We start from the raw sequence: 24,366 nt of genomic DNA on the forward strand, positions 1-24,366 counted from the left end.
GACTGTATGAGCCGCCCACCCTGTGAGTAACTATCCTGTTACACTGACTGTATAAGCTGCCCACCCTGTGAGTAACTATCCTGTTACACTGACTGTATGAGCCGCCCACCCTGTGAGTAACTATCCTGTTACACTGACTGTATGAGCCGCCCACCCTGTGAGTAACTATCCTGTTACACTGACTGTATGAGCCGCCCACCCTGTGAGTAACTATCCCGTTACACTGACTGTATAAGCCGCCCACCCTGTGAGTAACTATCCCGTTACACTGACTGTATAAGCCGCCCACCCTGTGAGTAACTATCCCGTTACACTGACTGTATAAGCTGCCCACCCTGTGAGTAACTATCCCGTTACACTGACTGTATAAGCTGCCCACCCTGTGAGTAACTATCCCGTTACACTGACTGTATAAGCCGCCCACCCTGTGAGTAACTATCCCGTTACACTGACTGTATAAGCCGCCCACCCTGTGAGTAACTATCCCGTTACACAGACTGTATAAGCCGCCCACCCTGTGAGTAACTATCCCGTTACACAGACTGTATAAGCCGCCCACCCTGTGAGTAACTATCCCGTTACACTGACTGTATAAGCCGCCCACCCTGTGAGTAACTATCCCGTTACACTGACTGTATGAGATACACATCCTGTGAGTAACTATCCCGTTACACTGACTGTATAAGCTGCCCACCCTGTGAGTAACTATCCCGTTACACTGACTGTATAAGCCGCCCACCCTGTGAGTAACTATCCCGTTACACTGACTGTATAAGCCGCCCACCCTGTGAGTAACTATCCCGTTACACTGACTGTATGAGCTGCCCACCCTGTGAGTAACTATCCCGTTACACTGACTGTATAAGCTGCCCACCCTGTGAGTAACTATCCCGTTACACTGACTGTATAAGCCGCCCACCCTGTGAGTAACTATCCCGTTACACTGACTGTATAAGCCGCCCACCCTGTGAGTAACTATCCCGTTACACTGACTGTATAAGCCGCCCACCCTGTGAGTAACTATCCCGTTACACTGACTGTATAAGCTGCCCACCCTGTGAGTAACTATCCCGTTACACTGACTGTATGAGATACACACCCTGTGAGTAACTATCCCGTTACACTGACTGTATGAGATACACACCCTGTGAGTAACTATCCCGTTACACTGACTGTATGAGATACACACCCTGTGAGTAACTATCCCGTTACACTGACTGTGTAGGAGATGCAACATTGTTCTAACAATTCATATATCTGATGCCAGTTAAGAGGCCAGCTGTGTGATCGAACACTATTATACAATGACGTTTAAGTGTCCGTGCAATGGCAGAGATTGATACACAACCTCTGACACACACACACACACACACACACACACACACACACACACACACACACACACACACACACACACACACACACACACACACACTACTGTATATGTGTAAAAATAGGGGTTTATTTATCAAAGAATAAAGCACCCTGTACTTCCTAAACATTTTATTTCCTGATAAATTTGATGCCGTCTTTTGGCCTCTCTCTCTGAAACTAAGAAACTGGTTTAGAAGGACAATACATTACTGTAAGTCAATAATAAATACTGAGTCCAGAGGTGACCAACGCCAGTCCTCAAGGGCCATCAACAGGCCAGGTATTAAGGATATCCCTGCTTCAGCATTGGTGGTGCAGTCTTTGACTGAAGCAGGGATATCCTGAGAACCTGACCTGTTGGTGGCCCTTGAGGCCTGGTGTTGGCCACCCCTGATTTACAACAGTAAGCTGCACTGAGCCCCTGTCTGAGTGGGGATGAATGTATCTGGGTTCTCGCCCCTCTGTCCCAGAGTTTAATATCTGTGCTGTATTTTGCGCACAATATCTTCTGTTTCTTGTAAACTGCAGCGTGAACCTGCTACCCCGTAATCAGAGATAACCCGTGGTACACGGTGATAGTGAGTACTACTACTTTATTTACAGAACCAGAGTAAAACTACACTTGTATTTCTACATTTACAATTCAACTATATTTTTAAGAAAATACATGATTGTATTTAGAAAGCCTTTCTGTGTGTTTCTGAGCAGAACTCCTGTACCAATGTGCTGCTCTCTTTGGGAACTTTGAAAGCAGGAAATACCAGGCAGAAATATGAAATACCGTAAACCCACAAACAGAAAGATTAGGGCAGCTCTCCCCAGGCACACACTCCTCATCTTCCTATTCGGGGTTTTATCGGTCACAGTGCAATGAGTGCCGCTCAGAGGGATCAAGGGACATTATAAAAAGATGAGGGGACAGGAAGGAGCTTCTGAAACCTGCCCCGGGGCTTCAAACCATCGTTGGCAGCCTTACAAAGAGTCGCCGGAGCCGCCTGCTTGCCTGCTCACGGGAGATACACGAAGCTGCCACCTCCAGGATGAGCAAAGCACCAACGTGGCGAGACGGCCACGGAGCTTACATTTAAATCCTCGTGTGTGTGTGTGTGTGTTCACAGGAACTTCATCTGGACAAACTAATAATATCTATATACACACACACACAGAGAGTAAGAAAGACCTACCGTTAATAACAGGTGTAAACACAGCCATGCCTTCAAATTTTGGATCTGTGACTGTCTTGTCCAGAATAAGACCACCGATGCTGGGGAAAAAAAACCCCAATAATCAAGGAGAATATAAAACAGGATGTATCCCATGTAACCCCTTCAGTGCCAGGGGGATGTGCACAGTGTCCGTTGGAAATAGCTGGCCACATGAGCAGAAGGTTATTTATAGGGAGAAGGTGCGACTCAGTGAGTAAAGACACTGACTGGCACATAGTGTGAAGCAGGAGTCGGTGTCGCCTCCTTGTGACCTTGGGCAAGTCACTTTATCTCCCTGTGCCCCAAGCACCAAAAACATAGATTGTAAGCTCCACGGGGCAGGGACCTGTGCCTGCAAAATGTCTCTGTAAAGCGCTACGTAAAACTAGCAGCGCTATACAAGAACAAACAATTATTATATTATTATTAATACAACCATTTGCAGAGTTGTCTTGGAAACACAAGATTGCGAGTTGAAGTCTCTGTGTGCGTTTCGGGTGATCCCGGGGAACCCGGCAACTTTCCCCGTTCCCCCGGGTTTATAGATGGGGAAGCAGGTAATTAGAAGAATGGGCAATATTTAGCAAACATGCCGAACGTCTGTTATATTTCTGATGAGTTGCCACAAATGTGTAAATTTGTCCGAGTTCGCCCAAAACCAACGTCCCACCCAAGGAAACATGCTTTACCAAATTTGGTGATTTTTTTTACACCACACAATTTGTGAGTTTGACCCCCACCTCCCGGCAACATTCACACCGGCGGCAAATGTCGGTGTTAGAAAACCGAAGAAGAACAGGCGCACTTTTATTTTGATTAAAAACAAAAAGTTCACAAAAGTTTTCACCTTTGTCCAAATTTTTGTTCGATTCACGGGGACTTCGGCAAAGTGATAACCGGTCCGGTTTGTGGAGCTGGGTAGGATCTGGCGGTGGGCGTTGCCGGTGTTATTTTATTACCTGCTGATTGACATGGCTACGATCACCGGCTGCCACCCAGACTTCAGCACCTCGGCGATGGGCGGGCTCTGCTTGGCCACCGCGACCCAGAGAGGGATCAGGATGATGAAGACGGCGCAGATCAGGGGGGACAGGTACCCAATATCTGGGAGGGGAGAGAGAGAGAGAGACACCAGCGCTGAACTCCCCATCACAAACAAAGCCCAATGTTATAATGTATGATATAATTAACCGCTCCAATGCTGGAAAGGAATCTCCTATAAAGTATCCCAAAACAGCAGGGACATGATGCGGGGTCCTTGGCGTAAGGCTGCTTTAAGTAACATGTTTCCATATGGATAATAAGCTGTGTGTGTCTTACAGTCTGTAGAAATAAAATATGCATGATACAGTATATACTATACAAAATAAATACAATGCTGCCTGGTCCACTCCAAAAGCAAAAAATGGTATATAAGGGCTATAAAATGTGGGGTGCCAGCAGAAAGACTGGGGTCCCAAACCAATCCAAAACAATATAGAAAAGAGAAAAATCTGCAGCACTCACCAAGATGATGTGAAAAAAGGTATTTACTCCCACCATATGAAGTAACCGAACACGGCAGTTTGAGTGGGAGCACTGTATGCCGGGCGATAATGGGGAAAGGCAGGGGTGGCAGACCTGTCTAAGACATGTGAATGTGCTCACAAGTGATATTTTTATTTGCTATATGCCATACGGTGGAGTGTTTTTAGTCACCTTTTCACGCACCATAACCCAAATAATGTGTGGTGATAACCTACCCAAGTCTTAAATTGCAAAGCCAGTACAACCAACCTCACACTGATGAGGTCAAAACAGCTGTCTGAGGGTGGGTTTAGTGGCTTGGCATCTGATCCCAGGCTGTGCTTAAAAGCTGTGTTTAAAACAGCGAGCATCGACTTAAGTGTTCCAAGTAATGATAGATTTAAGGCAAAAAGTGTCAGTGTGTGCTCATTTGCATGTCATTTCCCAGAATCCCTTGCTGCAGTGGAAGCACTATGCTAGCTGATAAGGGTGAAAGGCGGGGTTGCAGACCTGTCTAAGACATGTGAATGTGCTCACAAGTGATACTTTTATTTGAGATGATATATATACACTATATATATATAAATCAGGGTTGGATCCCATACCTCTGTATTTGAAGAGGGTTGTGCTGATTCCTGCGAGCAGTGACAGTGTGATCAGGTCCCCTAGGCTGGCAGCGATGGGAGTGGCAACGTTGTCAGGGTTTATCCCCACTTTCCTGGATCCGATGATGACTCCGATCATCACCAAACCTAACGGACACAGGCATGAAAAAAGAATATATACCAATACCCGCACAGGATACACCTGCCCTAGCTAATACTCTGCCCTAGCCAATACTCTGCCCTAGCTAATACTCTGCCCTAGCCAATACTCTGCCCTAGCTAATACTCTGCCCTAGCTAATACTCTGCCCTAGCTAATACTCTGCCCTAGCCAATACTCTGCCCTAGCTAATACTCTGCCCTAGCCAATACTCTGCCCTAGCCAATACTCTGCCCTAGCTAATACTCTGCCCTAGCCAATACTCTGCCCTAGCTAATACTCTGCCCTAGCTAATACTCTGCCCTAGCCAATACTCTGCCCTAGCCAATACTCTGCCCTAGCCAATACTCTGCCCTAGCCAATACTCTGCCCTAGCTAATACTCTGCCCTAGCCAATACTCTGCCCTAGCTAATACTCTGCCCTAGCTAATACTCTGCCCTAGCCAATACTCTGCCCTAGCTAATACTCTGCCCTAGCCAATACTCACACTGTCCTTCCAAACCCCATCCATATGTTCCCATTGCTTCTCGTACATCACCTGGCACCATGCTTACTGTGCTAGCTCTTTGAACACTACATTTTCATAGCAAAGCCTATGTTTACTAAACGGTGCTAAGCCTCTGTGCCCAATGACAAAGGAATGATATTTGTCACCGTGCCGTATTGTTACTCATAACAGGTACTGTATGATGTCTTGTGTCACACTGCCACCCTGTGGCAACCAGAGGGACTTCTCCCTTCAGGATTTAGCAATGTCATTTATCTCCATTATTTGAATATACTTGTGTATCATATTGTGTATGTACACATACATACACACACATATATATATATATATATATATATATATATATATATATATATAAAGTGTTCGACAAACCTATACATTTCCACGCCCCGGGCGAGTGGATTTAACATCGTGGCGAGCTCCTATTGGCCCAAGCAGCACACGTGTGGTACTAGGTGGCGAGTAGATTTTTTGGTTATTTGTCGACCACTGTACACTGTATATATATATATATATATATATATATATATATATATATATATATATATATATATATATATATATATATATATATTTATACATTATTCCACAAGTAGTGCTAACAGTGTCTGCAGCACAGTACATATGCACACAGCCCTGTTAAATCAGAAAACATAAGGTGATGTTACCGAAAGCAGGAAAGGACATTGTTACTCGCGTTAACACCATATGCACAAAGCCCCTCGTCCATACTACATCTCCATACAACAGTGTTAATGTCACGTTATTGTAGCAGAATGTAGCATTATCTTCCAACAGCTATTATTTACTTCTTGGCGTTACTCCAATCCAGGCCCCACATTTTCCCGGAGTGGAACGAGAGAGAAAGGAGACTGTGATGGCAGATACAATAGATTTGTTCAAGAAAAAAGGTTGGACATCATTTTAGAAAGGGAAGGTATACAGGGATATACCAAATAAGTATACATGGGAAGGATGTTGATCCAGGGAGTAATCCGATTGCCAATTCTTGGAGTCGGGAAGGAATGTATTTTCCCCCCTTATGAGATATCATTGGATGATATGTCACTGGGGTTTTGTGTTTGCCTTCCTCTGTATCAATATACTGTAAGTACAGATATAGGATAAAGTATCTGTCGTCTAAATTAGCATAGGTTGAACTTGATGGACGCGTGTCTTTTTTCAACCTCATCTACTATGTATGTAACTATGTAACTATGTAACTATGTAACTATGTAAGAAAAGCAGGTGGAAATAACCCCCGGGACTTGTTATTTAAATCATGCCTAGCTGTGGTGCTAGACCCATGTAGGCACAACGCAAAGGCCTTGGTTCCGTGTATGTGTGGGACTACAAAAATAACACAGCATTAAGTGATAGAACGCCAGATTAGCATCACAACATTGCTAATGTCCGTTATAGTTACCGCTATGCTCTTTATGGGAGAAAACATGGATTACGGTTCCGTTATTGTCCTTAGTGGATACAGCGTTACCAGTAACGTGATGGTAACTTAGGTTAACGTTGGTTTTGGTCTCCAAAACAAACTTTTATACTATCTCCCCCCCACCCCCACCCCCCCCCCCCCCCACCCTCTATGGGTTATCCAAACTGGGTTTTTGAAGTGAAACTTCTTTCGTGGCAGTGCCACCCAAAAAAATGTTATAGGGAAAAAAACCTGAAAATAGCCATGAAAAAAAATAATGGAAGTTTGGGGGGGGGGGGGGAATGGGGCAATGAAACTATTGTCCTGGGCCCCAGGAAAGCAGTCTATGGCCCTGTCAGGCACACACACACACACACACACACACACACACACACACACACACACACACACACACACACACACACACACACACACACACACACACACACACACACACACACACACACACACTGTATGTGCCGAACACGCGCCTTCACAATCAACCTTCACTGTATTTTTTCAATCAAATTGTACTTTCATGTTTATGATAATTATGGCATGAAACACTTTTGAGAGCGTCAAACCACGCAGAAGTTTCACTTATAACGCGTGTGCCTGGCCAATGAAGACAACTTTTGAAATACTTTTATTTATTCTGAGCCACCAGTGCTGAAGCAGGGATATCCTGAAAACCTGACCTGTTGGTGGCCCTTGAGCGCTGGAGTAGGCCTCCCTTGGATTAACCCATAGGCTGAGTGAGGGTTTGTCTCTAGGTCCCTGTTGTATTGTGTTATCGCGGCTCAGTATCGCCTTGATAACGTGACTAAGCCTAGTGACCCGTTAACAGCTCCGTGGACTCAGCCGATGATGTAAATCCAGCGGGAACCAGCAGGATCTGTGGGTAATCCCAGTGAGGAATGCTGGTTTGGGATTCTGGATTAGAACGCACATCATTTCATTAAAGTCAGGCACCAATGTGAGGGTGACCCCCAGGTCGAATCCCAGGGTCACCACCTTCTACCTTGGTCGATTCACTTTATCTCCCGGTGACCCCCAGCATCAAAATTAGATTGCTAGCTCTATGAGACAGGACCCCATCATTAAATGCACAGCGCAAGATATTATTATTATTATTGGGTGGATTGCAAATTGTCACATTTCCCACCCAACATACCACTTAGATTGTAAGCTCTTCAGGGCAGGGTCTCCCTTTGCCTTATGTTGCCCGTACCCCCATTGTGTGTAATTTATTGCCCTTGTACTGTAAGTGTAAAGCGCTGAGTAGATTGTAGACGCTCTGTGAATAAACGGATGCATGCAGACACTAGCTGGAGAATGAATGGATTCGCGAGATACTATTCCTGATAGGAGATGGGACCTCGTTCCCGGGGAGAGGAGGGAGGTCCTGGATCTTACCCAGCGACAGCGCAGCGATGAACGCCGTGGTGACGCTGCTGGCGCAGAGAACGGCCGCCTGGTCCAGCTCCACGTAACCTTTGGACAGCGAACCCAGAATGACAGCAGCAATAGCGGCCAGGAGCCCGACCACAGTGGCCTGAACCTGTCGGGTAACAAAGTGACACGGCCACGCATGATGTTACAATGTACACACCGCGTACACGGCACGGAGCAGGATGCACACAGCAAGTGTCTTACACACATGTTACAATGTACACACCGCGTACACGGCACGGAGCAGGATGCACGGAGCACGTGTCTTACACACATGTTACAATGTACACACCGCGTACACGGCACGGAGCAGGATGCACACAGCACGTGTCTTCCACACGTTACAATGTACACACCGCGTACACGGCACGGAGCAGGATGCACACAGCACGTGTCTTACACACATGTTACAATGTACACACCGCGTACACGGCACGGAGCAGGATGCACACAGCAAGTGTCTTACACACATGATGTTACAATGTATACACCGCGTACACGGCACGGAGCAGGATACACACAGCACGTGTCTTACACACATGTTACAATGTACACACCGCGTACACGGCACGGAGCAGGATGCACACAGCACGTGTCTTCCACACGTTACAATGTACACACCGCGTACACGCCACGGAGCAGGATGCACACAGCACGTGTCTTACACACATGTTACAATGTACACACCGCGTACACGGCACGGAGCAGGATGCACACAGCACGTGTCTTCCACACGTTACAATGTACACACCGCGTACACGGCACGGAGCAGGATGCACACAGCACGTGTCTTACACACATGATGTTACAATGTACACACCGCGTACACGGCACGGAGCAGGATGCACACAGCACGTGTCTTACACACATGTTACAATGTACACACCGCGTACACGGCACGGAGCAGGATGCACACAGCACGTGTCTTACACACATGATGTTACAATGTACACACCGCGTACACTGCACGGAGCAGGATGCACACAGCACGTGTCTTACACACATGTTACAATGTACACACCGCGTACACGGCACGGAGCAGGATGCACACAGCAAGTGTCTTACACACATGTTACAATGTACACACCGCGTACACGGCACGGAGCAGGATGCACACAGCACGTGTCTTACACACATGTTACAATGTACACACCGCGTACACGGCACGGAGCAGGATGCACACAGCACGTGTCTTACACACATGTTACAATGTACACACCGCGTACACGGCACGGAGCAGGATGCACACAGCACGTGTCTTACACACATGTTACAATGTACACACCGCGTACACGGCACGGAGCAGGATGCACACAGCACGTGTCTTACACACATGTTACAATGTACACACCGCGTACACGGCACGGAGCAGGATGCACACAGCAAGTGTCTTACACACATGTTACAATGTACACACCGCGTACACGGCACGGAGCAGGATGCACACAGCACGTGTCTTACACACATGTTACAATGTACACACCGCGTACACGGCACGGAGCAGGATGCACACAGCACGTGTCTTACACACATGTTACAATGTACACACCGCGTACACGGCACGGAGCAGGATGCACACAGCACGTGTCTTCCACACGTTACAATGTACACACCGCGTACACGGCACGGAGCAGGATGCACACAGCACGTGTCTTACACACATGTTACAATGTACACACCGCGTACACGGCACGGAGCAGGATGCACACAGCACGTGTCTTACACACATGATGTTACAATGTACACACCGCGTACACGGCACGGAGCAGGATGCACACAGCACGTGTCTTACACACATGTTACAATGTACACACCGCGTACACGGCACGGAGCAGGATGCACGGAGCACGTGTCTTACACACATGTTACAATGTACACACCGCGTACACGCCACGGAGCAGGATGCACACAGCACGTGTCTTACACACACGTTACAATGTACACACCGCGTACACGGCACGGAGCAGGATGCACACAGCACGTGTCTTACACACATGTTACAATGTACACACCGCGTACATGGCACGGAGCAGGATGCACACAGCACGTGTCTTACACACATGATGTTACAATGTACACACCGCGTACACGGCACGGAGCAGGATGCACACAGCACGTGTCTTACACACATGTTACAATGTACACACCGCGTACACGGCACGGAGCAGGATGCACACAGCACGTGTCTTACACACATGATGTTACAATGTACACACCGCGTACACGGCACGGAGCAGGATGCACACAGCACGTGTCTTACACACATGTTACAATGTACACACCGCGTACACGGCACGGAGCAGGATGCACACAGCAAGTGTCTTACACACATGTTACAATGTACACACCGCGTACACGGCACGGAGCAGGATGCACACAGCACGTGTCTTACACACATGTTACAATGTACACACCGCGTACACGGCACGGAGCAGGATGCACACAGCACGTGTCTTACACACATGTTACAATGTACACACCGCGTACACGGCACGGAGCAGGATGCACGGAGCACGTGTCTTACACACATGTTACAATGTACACACCGCGTACACGCCACGGAGCAGGATGCACACAGCACGTGTCTTACACACACGTTACAATGTACACACCGCGTACACGGCACGGAGCAGGATGCACACAGCACGTGTCTTACACACATGTTACAATGTACACACCGCGTACATGGCACGGAGCAGGATGCACACAGCACGTGTCTTACACACATGATGTTACAATGTACACACCGCGTACACGGCACGGAGCAGGATGCACACAGCACGTGTCTTACACACATGTTACAATGTACACACCGCGTACACGGCACGGAGCAGGATGCACACAGCACGTGTCTTACACACATGATGTTACAATGTACACACCGCGTACACGGCACGGAGCAGGATGCACACAGCACGTGTCTTACACACATGATGTTTATAAAGAGAACTTTTTAACATAAATCCATTTTTCTTCAAATAAAATCCGGAAAAGGTGAAAGTGTGGGGTTCAGCACGTCTGTTTAATAAGATAAACCTGCACAAAAATAATATTCTCTCTCTCTCTCCTAATCGTGCACCCCGCCATATACACACCTGCTCTCGCCCACGCCTCCCTGCCACCTCTTCCCCTGCTAATGCTGTTAAATCAGATAGGTTAATACCGACCGACCGTATAACTCAGTCCTCAAAAAAAAAGCATCTCAATAGCCTGGATTCATGGCTACTGTCCCACGCCCCCCCCCCCCCCCCCCCAACAGGTCAGGTTTTCAGGATATCCCAGCTTCCGCACAGGTGGCTCAATCAGAAGCTCGGTCTTTGACTGAACCTCTGATTGATCCACCTTTGCTGAAGCTCTGATTCCCTGAAAACCTGACCTGTTTGCTGGAGTTCAGTACCCCTGGACTATTGCACTGAAATGCAAACTCAGAATGTCACTGGCACTACCCAGTGTCACCGACAGCAACAATGTATCACCGGACAGAGATTTGTTATGTGCTGTTAGTTGGTACTGTTTTTAAGTCAACAGTATTTGGCATACTGCACCATAATCTGTTTTCTTTTTTCTTTCTCCATTGCACGGTCTGGGAGGAGAGTCGTCAGCACAATTCCTTTGTTTATCTAAGGACTTCCAATTGGACTTCACCTTTATGGTTTGGAATTTATTGACATTAATTTTTTGGCGCCGGTTTTTCTTTTTTTTCCATGGTTCTTTACTGACTGTACGGTCAGTCCTCACCTGGCTGCCAGTTGTTTGTAATTTGCACTAATTATTTCACTTAGTTCACATTTTATTATCCATTAGCGCTGTTTCTGTTACCGGACAGAGACCCACAAGTATAAAAACTCTCCGGACAGAACCTGGGAACCTCGGGCAACACCAACCTGAATTAATGCCAAGTTGCTAACAGCCATTTTCCACCGCTCCTTGGGATTATCCATCTGACCTGTGTTTGCCTGGAAGCAGAAACATCATGTAAGTTAGTCCGGCGGGGTGGGGGGCAGAAGAAGAGATGCACTCCGGAGATCTCAGAGCAGCCACCTCTGGGGTGAAATCCATGCACAACGTTTTTAGCTCTCCTGCGATTTTTCAAATGAAAAATAATGCTTAATAATATTATTATTAACGAATGATACAATTCTGCTGAATATTCACTTATTTTGTTCACATGGTGCCACCTCTATACCCAGCAATTTACATTCTGCGCTGGCCGCACCGGCAGTAAGGGGGCTGAAGGTAACCAGACAATTTAAAACAAATACAGTGCCGGCAGAAGGGGATGTAAGAGTAAGTGTATACAGAGTATCAATGTAAGTGTTCAAGTGGCTGATCACAGTGTGATTATTACGGTATATTACTATTTCCGCTGCATTTTCGGGTTGGGTCTCCATCAGTGTATCATTTCTTGGGTTGGTGATCAAATACAAAGTTTAACAGAGAGCAACAGTTCCTACTGGTCCAAGGTGGCTGTAAGGACCCGTTAGATTACGGCAGGGATAGCCATCTCCAGTCCTCAAGGGCCACCGACAGGTCGGGTTTTCAGGATATCCCTGCTTCAGCACAGGTGGCTCAATCAATGGCTCAGTCAAAGACACGGATGGAGCCAACTGTGCTGAAGAGCCACCGGTGCTGTCTTCGACTGAGGGTTGGTGGCCCTTGAGGACTGCTGTTGCCCCCCCCCCCCCCCCCCCACGTGGATTACGGACATTTCCAACACATTTCAAGTGCTAAAACTGATTCATTCGGATACTTACAGCAGTGGAGAGTCGAGATGCCAGGGTCATTTCCAGGTTCCCTTTGAGCCCCACCAAAGCCGGGACCAAGATAAAGACCTCGGTGATGGTTTTGAAGACATCCCAGTGCTGAAAGAGAGAGAAAGATTGACAGTCACTTTTCCAAACCTCACTGCTGTTTTTGCGCAGGTCGCATGGAAAGGCACAAACTCCTCGCCTTTGCTTTATGTACAGTATATCCGGTCGAAAGGCAGGTCATTGGCCGTGAGTTTGACGCACCCACAACTTTTTATGCACAATTAATGGCCCGTGGCAATTTCTTTTATTTTTTTAGAAGGGGATAGAGACCAAGTGTGAGAACCTGTGGGGAATCCGGTTAACCCCTTCAGTTGCAGGGCCCTCAATGCATCGCTTGACAAAGTCGCAGAAGGAGGTTAATATATTTCTGGTTTGAACGTCCTTGGTGTAACTGGGTGTTTCCGAATATTATGAGTAATATACAAACCCCCTCATCCCTGGGTTCCTCTGCAAATCACTTCTCTTCCTACAATGTGTGAACTCAATTGAATTCTGAATATTGGCAGCTCTCATATAATATCATCTCCCTGCACAATCCATTTGTAAGTACATCTAGAGAAAAGCAAGCGTTTTTAGTGGCTTTCGACCAAAATACAGTACTTGTCTCCAGATGGAATATTGTGGATAAAGGATCTTTCTTAAACCACCAATGACCTCATATCTTGGCGTCCATGACCCACAAGATAATGAAGTAGGCTGTGAGTGTGTGGAAGGGCGTGAAATGTTCACCCACTAAACCAGGGGTGGGCAACTACAGTCCTCAAGGGCCACCAACAGGTCAGGTTTTCAGGATATCCCTGCTTCATCACAGGTGGCTCGGTGAGCCGTCTGTGCTGAAGCAGGGATATCCATAAACCCTGATCTGTTGGTGGCCCTTGGGGACTGGAGTTAGCCAGTCAAAGCCTGAGCAACCTGTGCTGAAGCAGAGATATCCTGAAAACCTGACCTGGTGGTGGCCCTTGAGTTCTGGAGTTGCCTACCCCTAGACTAAACTCTTGCTATAGATTACTGTGTGCTATCTGCCATACAAAACAACAGCACCCCTCTACAAAGCCCCGCCTGGCAGCTGCGGGGTTAAAAGGACAAGAGTTCCCAGGCAGCAGCAGGTTTGTATAAAAGTGCAATATAAGATTCGGTGTTTGCCAGTAAAGTCTACAAGAAAAAAAACCTGCAACAGCCAGTGGGACCAGAAACGCTGTACAAAGCAATATAATAATGTGCAAATCCATCAACGTCCTGGGCCTGCTCTATAAATGTTATCAGTCTATCCTTATAACGGTAATAATATCATGTTCCTAATATACTAGCACAGTGTTTTTACGTCCTTGCAACATGAATAAAGACTAAGATGCTTATCTATTATACTAATGTGTTGCAGCGTATCAGTAGTTGAAACACATAGGTGTACTCAACATGTACAGTATGTATATCTTTATCTGTATAGCGCCATCCATGTACATAGCGCGTCAGAGCAGTAATACTCGTGACATTATAATATATCACATAATGGGAATAAGCATAAAAGTGACATTAGGAACAGGAGTCCCTGCCCCCGAAGAGCTTACAATCTAAGTGACATTTTGTGATAGAGGTCAACAGTGTTACAAGGGTAAGTGCTACAGGCGAAAGTAACAGTTTGAGGGGGGAAAAGTCCTAACCAGAAGAGCTTACAATCTAAGGATTGCAGTGGCAGACAGCAGGGCTATATCTGAGCGGAGCACACATAGAAAAGCAGAAGAATGTGTAGCTGTAGATTCAGAGCATGAATGTGAAGCAGTAAATGAATGAGTGAATAGAAGAGCCGAGAGACAAATGCATCTTCAGAAACAGAGGAACATCAGTCCACTCCAGACAGTGTATAACATGCGATGAAAAGTGAAAGCTCTGTCACTGTTATTGTGTAACAGAGTATAATTACCTACTTGTTATGGGATTACCTCGCGCTCTCTCAGGAGGAGACTGGGAAGGGTCTATACATGCAGTCTAATGAATACAGGATGTTTATAGCTTGCTGTAAAGGAGGGTAGTCTCTCTCTCTGTCATTGTTAGAGTGGATCATTACTAATGTATTATGTGACAGTCTGAAAAAGACAAGAAGGAGTCTACTAATTAAATGGCAATCAGTCCCGTCAGCCTTACATTGGTGGCAATATGGTGCTCAGAGTACACGGACCTATATGTTAATAAAGGGAGAATGAGATCTGACTGGGGAGTGATCAGTAACTATAAGTAGTACAAAAACCTATAATGGGGCTCTAGTCACCCTGAAGGTAGGGGTAGGTGCACAAAGACACCCTCCTTTACCTCATTGGGCTGGCCTCAGGTAAAGTACTCACAGATTAAAGCCTCCAGTAGCTATCTCCATCAGCGTGCAGCTGTATCCTGGTAAGGGACATCCAATATAGTGTGTGTGCAGCGCACAGCCAAGAAAGGGGATGAGGAGCAGGTCTGGCAAAAAAACTTTATTTTGAGTCCATAAAAACAGGGGTTACAACCTTCAACGCGTTTCGTGCACCGCAGGCACTTTATCCCCACTTGATAAAGTGCCTGCGGTGCACGAAACGCGTTGAAGGTTGTAACCCCCGTTTTTATGGACTCAAAATAAAGATTTTTTGCCAGACCTGCTCCTCATCCCCTTTCTTGGCTGTGCGCTGCACACACACTATATTGGATGTCCCGTCAGCCTTACATACCTGCACCATGTCCATCAGCAGGCCGGCTGCCACCATGCCCAGCCCAGCCAAGAGTAGAAGCACAAACACTTGGGTAGTCTTGGAGCACCATATCTCCGGGAGGAAGCATTGGGTGACCGTGTAAGCTTGAAACCACTCGGCAGCTTCTCATGGTAGCAAGTCTCCAGTTCCAGCTGGAGTGATCACCATGTCTCTCTCTCTTATCCCATACTCAGGAGTGCAGCATCCCAGAGGGTATGCCCCACAGCCTTGGGAGCCAGCTTGAATGAGGACTTGTTCCTCTTTAGCAGATCTTCATCTTGAGTGCTGGGAACAACCTAGTGCTGTAACATTGTAACTCAAAACCCTCACCAGAGGACAAGACAGTGCTCAGGAATAAGCAGCGACAATCCAGTGGAAACACAAATCTCCTCTTTCCTGGACACCCCATGGAATGTGTAACTGCTGAGACAGGAGATTCTGGAGATGTTTGCTGGAAAAATATAGTACAAAAAAACAAAAGAAAAACAAGAACAGACTAGCTCTGGCCTATGGGATGATTGATAAATGGTAGCAAGTCGGGTGCGGGTATAATACTTAAAAGTGACTTGCCCTTTCTGCATAGGACTCACCATGTGGTTATACCAGATAAAACCGCTGCACTCCGCTCCACCAGTGCTGAACTCCGCTCCATATCTCTCCTTCAGCGTCATTTCCCAAGCCGTTCCATGCCTTGTTTCGATACTTTTCTTCACCTCTTTAAATACATCAGCTGGATGTCAGTGAAGGATTGTCCGTCAGATAGAGAGAGGAAACTCGCGGAGGGGATCGGGATTTGTGCTTGCCCATGGCTGGCTTGAGCTCAGCTACCGATATCATTATTGTCCCAGCACTATATCTCTGCACCATGTTCACAGGACCAGCCAATCAGCCCCAGCAGACTCTTATCTGCGGTCATCACTTGATCCCTGAGCTAGTTTACAAAAGCCGAGATAAGAATTCTCATTGTGGGAGTTTATTTAAAGTATTTGTGCTATCAAACTAAAGAGCGAACAGCCTCACGGTTATGTGACTCTAATGCACGAAGTAATCTATCAAGAGGAAATTAACAATACTTCACCCTATCACTTGCCCAATGAGCTGCCAACAGGATTTCAGTCCAGTTATCCTATTCCGAAGACAGTGTTCTTTATCACTAAGAAACCTCTTCTCACCTTCTAATGGGAGACAGACCATCCAGGTCCCTACTATTACCTGCAGTGAGAGGGGAAGATTAATGGTCTTCAGGTTCTCTCTGTCACTAAATTAGACTCTTGGTATAAATCCATTCTGTCACTCAGTTGCTACAATAACCCTCTTTACTGCCAGAAAGGCCACCAGCTCATTACATAGGAAGGGGTTAATAATCCCTAAATAACAGGACTATCCCAAGAAGATTACCGGGTATTCTCTCCACATATTTTCTAGTTATGAGACTTGTTGGATATAAGGCAAAGTGAAGAACACACGGAATGGAGATTCACAGATTTGGTGGCTGTTGCCACTTTCGAGATGAATTTCCGTCAGACACAGAGCAGCTCTACAATCTCTACGAGAACCGGCTGTATGTGATACGGAATAATGGAGGACTTGGTCCTAAAAACGAACCCCCATGTCTTTCACCCCAAACTTGCAGCTCAGAGCTCCATGGAGTTGATACTTTCTAGTTTGAGTAAGAAGTAATATTACGGAGAAGCGATTTCATGGATTGGCGCCCGGTTACGTGTTTTATGTGATTGGTATAAAAAAGGTCCAGTCCTGGTTTCTAAACCTTTTGCAGAATACTTTGGACAAACAAGTCGTGATAAATAAAACCATGAAGTTGTGGGGCCACCTCACGAATAGCTGGTTATTCTTTGTGTGTGTGTGTGTGTGTGTGTGTGTGTGTGTGTGTGTGTGTGTGTGTATTACTGTCTCATATGTATGGCGCCAACATATTCCGAAGCGCAGTACAATGTGATGGTAAGGACACGAACAACACAAAATATACATACAACTTGAAATATAATGAAACAATAAGTAAGGCGAACCCTACCCCCATAATCTAACAATCTAAAAGGAATGGGACAGTGATGACACAGGGACAGGTAGGTGTAGAAGACCACTCACCATGGTATTAACCATAGATTTGTCAGCAGGATGCTGGGTCTACCTCTTTATAGTCGTTGTTTTGAGGGAACGTTTGCTTTTGTGAATGATGTTGGTTGAGTCTGATGGCGTGGGGTAAGGAGGTCCACAGTTGGGGTGCAGCCTCGGAGATAGCTTGGAGGTGGGAATGAGAGGAAGCAAAGGGAGAAGATGTGACGGTGCTCGTCTTGAATCAGGAAGCGGACCCGCGGGGCTGGGGTAGGGATGCAGAATAACCGACCAGAGCCCAGGGACTGAGTCCTGTTAGAGTATCCGTAGTCAGTAAGCAGGCAGAGGTCAGTGCTGGGTGCAGTGGTGTGAAGTCCAGGCAACAGCCAAAAGTTCAGGGCAGGCGGAAAGCAGCCAAGTCGGGGTCACAGCCTGGGGTCAGCAACAAGGGAATCCGAACAGCAAAAGGCAAAGGCGTGACAGCAAAGACCAACAGGAGCTGCAAAACTTAGAACCTTCCTCGGCGACTCCCACTGGGAACTGCAGCCTTACATAGCATGCTGCCAGTAAACAAAATGGCCGAACTGAGCAAAAAGGGCAGGCAACCTGGAAAACCCGAACTGCAGCAAAACCCGGCACGGATCGGGCAGAATCCTTACAGAAGAAGAGAGACCCGTAGGACATGAGCCGAGAGGAGACTTGGTGTGGGAGAGGACTTGGGGATTAGATTGGAAATGTAGAGAGGGGACGGTGTCAGATATCTGTGTGTGTGAGAACCAGAAACCCGATTCTGCTGGCTATGGGGAGACAGTGTCGGGATCTAGTGAAGCAGCAGAACATGAGCAGTTGGGGAGGTGTAGATGAGCCAGGTAGCAGTATTTAGGATGGACTGGAGGGGAGATTGAGTCGGGATATAAAAAGTGTGCAAATTAGAATCATGGTGGAAAACGTGGTGAGGGAGGCCTGGAAGGGCTGTATTTTAGTAATGTTTCTGGAGTCAAAATTAGCTCTGGAACGATACCAAGTACCAGATCTGGGTCTAAAGAGAACCATGCAGCACAGACATGAGTCACAGACTGCAGGACTCAACTGGCTCAAAGTGAATTTTGGAGAGTCTTTGGGAACCAACCCTCGCAGTGTAATAACCAGAACAGCTCAGTATATGTTCTCCCCTACTATCCTGTGCTGAGAACTCACCGGCGGGAGGACAAGCCGCCCACTGCGTGTTTATCTGATGGGCGAGTGCAGAGTGACCTGCTCTCCTGTGTCACCCACAGGGTGAAACACACTGGGAAAGAGACACAGATCCCGCAGAGCTGGATCAATAATTCAGGCGGCCAATATCTGTATATATTGTATATTCCATGAGCTTTATTCTATGAAATATATTTGGGACCTGGCAACGGATGTTAACCCTTGTGCTGCTAGAAGGGTCTGCAACGCATTGCAAAGCTATGCAAACCCCTCCAGCATTGACGGGGTAAAAAGGGGGGTTGAATAAGTTGTTCCACACCCGAGTGCTTTCATCCCATGGGACCTCCATACCACAAAGCTTTGCAGAAAGTGGTCCAATTGACTTAATAATATATATATTTTTTAATTGTTATACTGGGTCTGGTCTAAAAAAAAAGATGTAGAATTGTTAGTACCATGACAGTTTAACCATCTGGCCAACTCCTGTCCTCAAGGGCCACCAACAGGTCAGGTTTTCAGGATATTCCTGCTTCAGCACAGGTGGCTTAATCAGTTGCTCAGTCAAAGACTGAGCCACCTGTGCTGAAGCAGGGATATCCTGCCAACCTGACCAGCTGGTGGCCCTTGAGGACTGAATTTGGCCACCCATGAGAGAGCAAAACATGGACTTACCTGCACCACATCCAGCACCATCCCAGCCATCACCATGCCCAGCCCGGCCAACAGGTACGGGAGCAGCACCTGCAGCGTGATGGAGAACGCCGACTCTTCCCCGGGCTTGGCCATGGGCGCCTTCCTCTCCGGCGGGCGTTTTTCTGGGATCAGAGGGACCTCTTCCTCCCCATCCCGGCTGCCGGCTTTGCCGTCGCTGTGCCTGCTCTTGTTCTTTGCCCTCTGCCTGGAGCGATCGCCGTTCCTGGCACGGCTTTCTTTTTTCCTCTGCCGGGTATCCTCGCCCTTCATCCTGACTTCAGCGCACGCCGGGGCTCCTGGCAACGTCAGACTGCAGAGATAAGCAAGAATACTATTTACCTAAAGTGGTCGCTGTGACCGATCCCAGGAGATTGGGAACCGGACAAACAGCTCTTTGGACCTCATGTTAGAAAGGGTTTTGTACACTATTTATAATCATTTTTCTTATACGAATACTTACACTGTACCCAAGGTGCCGACACGGGCATTTATTCATAATAAGCTACTGCTTGAATTCTTTAGTTTCTGAGTAGTCAACTCCAGTCTTCAAGGGCCACCAACAGGACCACCTGTGCTGAAGCAGGGATATCCTTGAAACATGTCCTGTTGGTGGACCTTGAGGACTGGAGTTGGCTACCTGTGGTCTAGATCAGCGGTGCGCAAACTGTGGGGCGCGACACTGCCGACGGGGGGCGCGGGGTTTACAGAGGCCCCGCGCGCTTCCCGAAGGCACTTAAATTAAGTGCCGGGGGAGCTGCAGGGCCTCTGTAAACCTAACTTACCGTGGCTCCGGCGGCTTCCTCCCTGCGTCGCCATGGCAACGCGGCGTCAAAATGACGCTGCGAGGTCATGTGACGTCACGTTGCTATGGCAACGTGACGTCATTACGCCGGAACGCGGGTAAGTTGGGGTTGGGGGGGGCGCGGGAGTGAGGGGACAGCCGTCAGGGGGGCGCAGGGAAAAAAGTTTGCGCCCCCCTGGTCTAGATTGTAAGCTCTCACAGGCAGGGCCCTTATTACCTTTTTTATCTGTTTGCACTTGTTTGGCCTTACATGTACTGTAAGTCAGGGGTATGCAAACTGGGGGGGGGGGCGCGAGGTTTTTTTGGGGGGGGGCGCGGCTGTTTCAGAGGCCCCTGCGGTCTTCCCCATGGCATTTAAATTAAATCCCGGGGGACCGCGATTGCCCTCTGCAACTTCACTTACCGTGACTCAGTCGGCTTCATCGCCATGGCAACGCGCCCGTCAAATGATGCTGTGGGGTCACGTGACGCCGCAGCGTCATTTGACGCTTAAGGCCAGGTAAGGGGGGGGGGCACGAGCAGTGGGGGAGAGCAGGCAGGTGGCCACAAGGCAAAACGTTTGCGCACCCCTGCTGTAGGTCACTCTGTTCATGCAATATACATCACTCTGCACACCTATTATACCGCGCTGCGAGATGTGTTGGCGCTTTACAAATAAACAAAACTAATATTAACCTCTTTATGCTCTAAAAATAGCAGAGAAAATAGCCTTTTTTCCCCCAAATAAATATCTTCATTTATTTAAAACGAAGTCAGGTTTGTAAATAAAATTTAAAAAAATAGAGATACTCTTGTATTCTAAATAAAAAAACAGTGATTCTTGTCCATCAGACTAGTGCCAATGTTTACACTTGTACATGGGGTAAAAACATGCACAGTGATCCAGTTATCCAGCTCCTATCATAATCTGGGTGTCTTATAACGCCACCTAATTGATGCTCTCCAAGCCCAGATATGATGAGAATGGAGAGCAATTTGAGCAAAGTAGATTAATACTGAAAGATGCTTCACACTCATCTTTATGCACACACATATACACACACACACACACACACACACACACACACACACACACACACACACACACCTGTAACGAATTACACCAAGTCATCTTCTTGCAGTCCAATATACCATGCTGCTTTGTGATGTCTGATAATAATATCTTTGCACGGACTGTTCTGCTGCCAGCGCCTTCATTCCACAGAAAGAGGCAGCGTTAAATGACCTCGCAGGATAAAAATATTCACACACCTGTTTATACCGCAGCAGCCTCGGTGCGTACACAGCGCAATAAAAGGCAGAGAACACAGCGCAGGTAGCTTCACACAGAATCGGAAGGTCCCGCAATGAGAAGTTATAATAATATCCTATGGTCCTTATGAGAGATGCTGCTCCATTGTGAAAGACGCCCCAGGATGTCTTATTACGCTTCCAAACCTAATTCAGGGGCGCAATATCTCATAGGGAACAGAGCGAAAACCCTACATAGTGTGATATGGGCTTCCTGAGAAATATGGGAGACTGGGTGAAAGTAGCCGGTGTTGTTCGGCAATTATAATGAACCGGAAAATACTGAGATTTATAAATGGATCATTTACATTTTTTAGTTTCTTAATGAAAAAAAAATATATGTTATGTATTTTTATTGTAAATTATATTTTTGGGTTTTTCCATCAGGTGCAAAAACACGCACATTTTTTACAGTTCCCACTCTGGAGCATCCTACATGTAGTCGGCCAATTTGCAAAACATAGATTTTCTATATTCAGCCCAGCTACTTACAATCCTGCCGAATTTGGTTAAAATCAGTGCAGTTTTGAACGGTTCAGTCCGCCATCTTGATTCAAAATGGCGTCCAATTGTATCCAAACAGACAAAATCCTGCTCCTTGATCTCAGGAACCGTCATGCAAAATGTGGTTACAGTATCTTAAAGCAGCAGTTCAAGCGATATCCTACATGGGTGTTTGTAATAAATCAGTTCTGTACTATTAGAAAATACTTGTAGCATTTAAAAAAAAAAAAATGTTTTAAAGACATTTTTAATGTTTCTACTGTAGGAATCATTTCCAAAGTGACCACCCCTTCCCCTTCTGATAGGCTCTGGCTCTTGAGCCCCGCCCACTTTCTGGCATTGAACCAATTGTATCTAGTAACTGCCCAGTCAATCATATTCCAGAACTACATTGCCCACAATGCTGTGCAAGAACTGAATTAAATAACCAGGAGCAAGCGATCGATTACAGGAGAACAGATTGATCTGCAGCTTAGCTAATCACTTGCAGTGTGCAGATTGTATTGATGCACATATTGAATGGGGGAAAAAAAATATATATATATTTTTTAAAACGGCAGCTTGAGTGAACAGACAAACAGCTTTCCAAAATACATAGCAGATATAAGAGAAATCTAATACACTCACAAGTTCTATTTGTTTCCTGGCGTGTTGAATAAACCAATGTATTCATGAATCGCTTAGCGATCTCCTCCTTGATATTCTGTATCAGCTTCAAAATGAAAAAATAACAGAGCAAATGTATTAAAGGTACTAAAAGTTACTGTATCAGATAAAAAGATTAAAGACACTCACAGACATCTCTACAGGACACGCATGAGAGATAACAAGGCTCACACAAAGGCAGCAGGTTTGTGAGCCTGCGTATACACTTATTTATAGAGGAAGAAAAAGAGGGCGTTATTGGAAAAATGTCAGGCATAGCTCTGGAAAGTTTGCGTGAATCTGTTGAGCACAATGTGTAATGGGATTTACAGCGTTTTTCACAAGCAACAATAACATTGTAGTTAAAAAAAAACACCTTCAGTGGTGGAAGTGTCATTAAAAGTACTGGTACTGTGCCTGCCATTAAAATAATTCTACGTTTCTTAAACATTGTGAAAAAAATGCTGTTTTTGAAAGACATCATATTTATGCTTAGAGAGGTTTCCGAACACAAAGACAATTTTGTCAACAAAAAAAAGTGTGGCTGCAAGTGCGTAACAAAAAGAAATTAGCAGTGCTGTAGACCTGTAAATAAATAAGTATTGGTAATCTGTACCCCTCCTCAACACCCCTCCCCGCCCCGCCCAGTACAATCACACGGTGACCCTACATAAGACCACCGACTTTAACGTTCACGAAAGTTTAACTCAGCTAAAATCATCAGAGGTTCTCAACTCCAGGCCTCAAGACCCCAAAACAGGTCGGGTTTTATGGATATCCCAGCTTCAGCACACGTGGCTCAAACTTTGACTGAGCCATCTGTGCTGAAGCAGGGATGTCCTTAAAACCTGACCTGTTGGGGGATCTTGAGGACTGGAGTTGAGCCCCCCCGGGCTAGAAACTGATACTAGAATTATATTTACACTGACTCAGGGGAACGCACATTAAATAGTCACATTTTGGTTTGAATTCCTGTGCATGGTGATAAGCAGGATTACGCACGGTAAACAATTAGAAATGTGTTCAATTTTCGCTGAAGCAGGCGGAATTGGTCACCAAGCCCTTTATACACTGAAATGTGCTGCCACATTCGCTAAGTTCTGGCGAAATGTATCAAATTCGGAGCAAACGGAAAATTGCCAAAAATTGCCAATTTAAGAGAAAACTGCAAAAAATATATATTTTTAAAAAAGGTTACAAAGCAAATGTGGAGACATGCTCACATCTCTATAAATGCATGAGGGGTTCAACCGCCGTCCAATCGGAAAACGCAACCGATGATGTTGCAGCTTCCTATTGGCCCAGGGAGCTCTGGATTTGGTGATAATAATGTGGTTTGGTTTTAGAGGTTCCAAGGGTGAAAAAAATAATAATAATAAATCAATGCGGGACGACTGCTTTATA

At 46.4% G+C, this 24,366-nt stretch overlaps 1 protein-coding gene across 4 annotated transcripts in view; it reads right to left on the minus strand.

Moving 5' to 3' along the window:
* SLC41A3 (solute carrier family 41 member 3) overlaps positions 1 to 24,366 on the minus strand; it is a 34,358-nt gene that overhangs the window by 5,195 nt on the left and 4,797 nt on the right. For 2 of the 4 annotated variants that reach the window (XM_075574591.1, XM_075574592.1), the window contains exons 2-9: positions 22,945 to 23,029; positions 19,701 to 20,031; positions 12,991 to 13,098; positions 12,121 to 12,192; positions 8,201 to 8,345; positions 4,691 to 4,837; positions 3,539 to 3,683; positions 2,559 to 2,638 (exon numbers count right to left, since the gene is read on the minus strand). In XM_075574591.1, coding sequence (XP_075430706.1) covers positions 2,559 to 2,638; positions 3,539 to 3,683; positions 4,691 to 4,837; positions 8,201 to 8,345; positions 12,121 to 12,192; positions 12,991 to 13,098; positions 19,701 to 19,991 — 988 coding nt within the window. In that variant the 5' untranslated portion in view covers positions 19,992 to 20,031; positions 22,945 to 23,029. The remainder of the gene's footprint in view (positions 1 to 2,558; positions 2,639 to 3,538; positions 3,684 to 4,690; positions 4,838 to 8,200; positions 8,346 to 12,120; positions 12,193 to 12,990; positions 13,099 to 19,700; positions 20,032 to 22,944; positions 23,030 to 24,366) is intronic. The other 2 variants (XM_075574595.1, XM_075574594.1) reach the window with 1 other exon arrangement.

This window comes from Ascaphus truei, chromosome 17, assembly GCF_040206685.1.
Source record: "Ascaphus truei isolate aAscTru1 chromosome 17, aAscTru1.hap1, whole genome shotgun sequence".
NCBI classification, from domain to species: domain Eukaryota; kingdom Metazoa; phylum Chordata; class Amphibia; order Anura; family Ascaphidae; genus Ascaphus; species Ascaphus truei.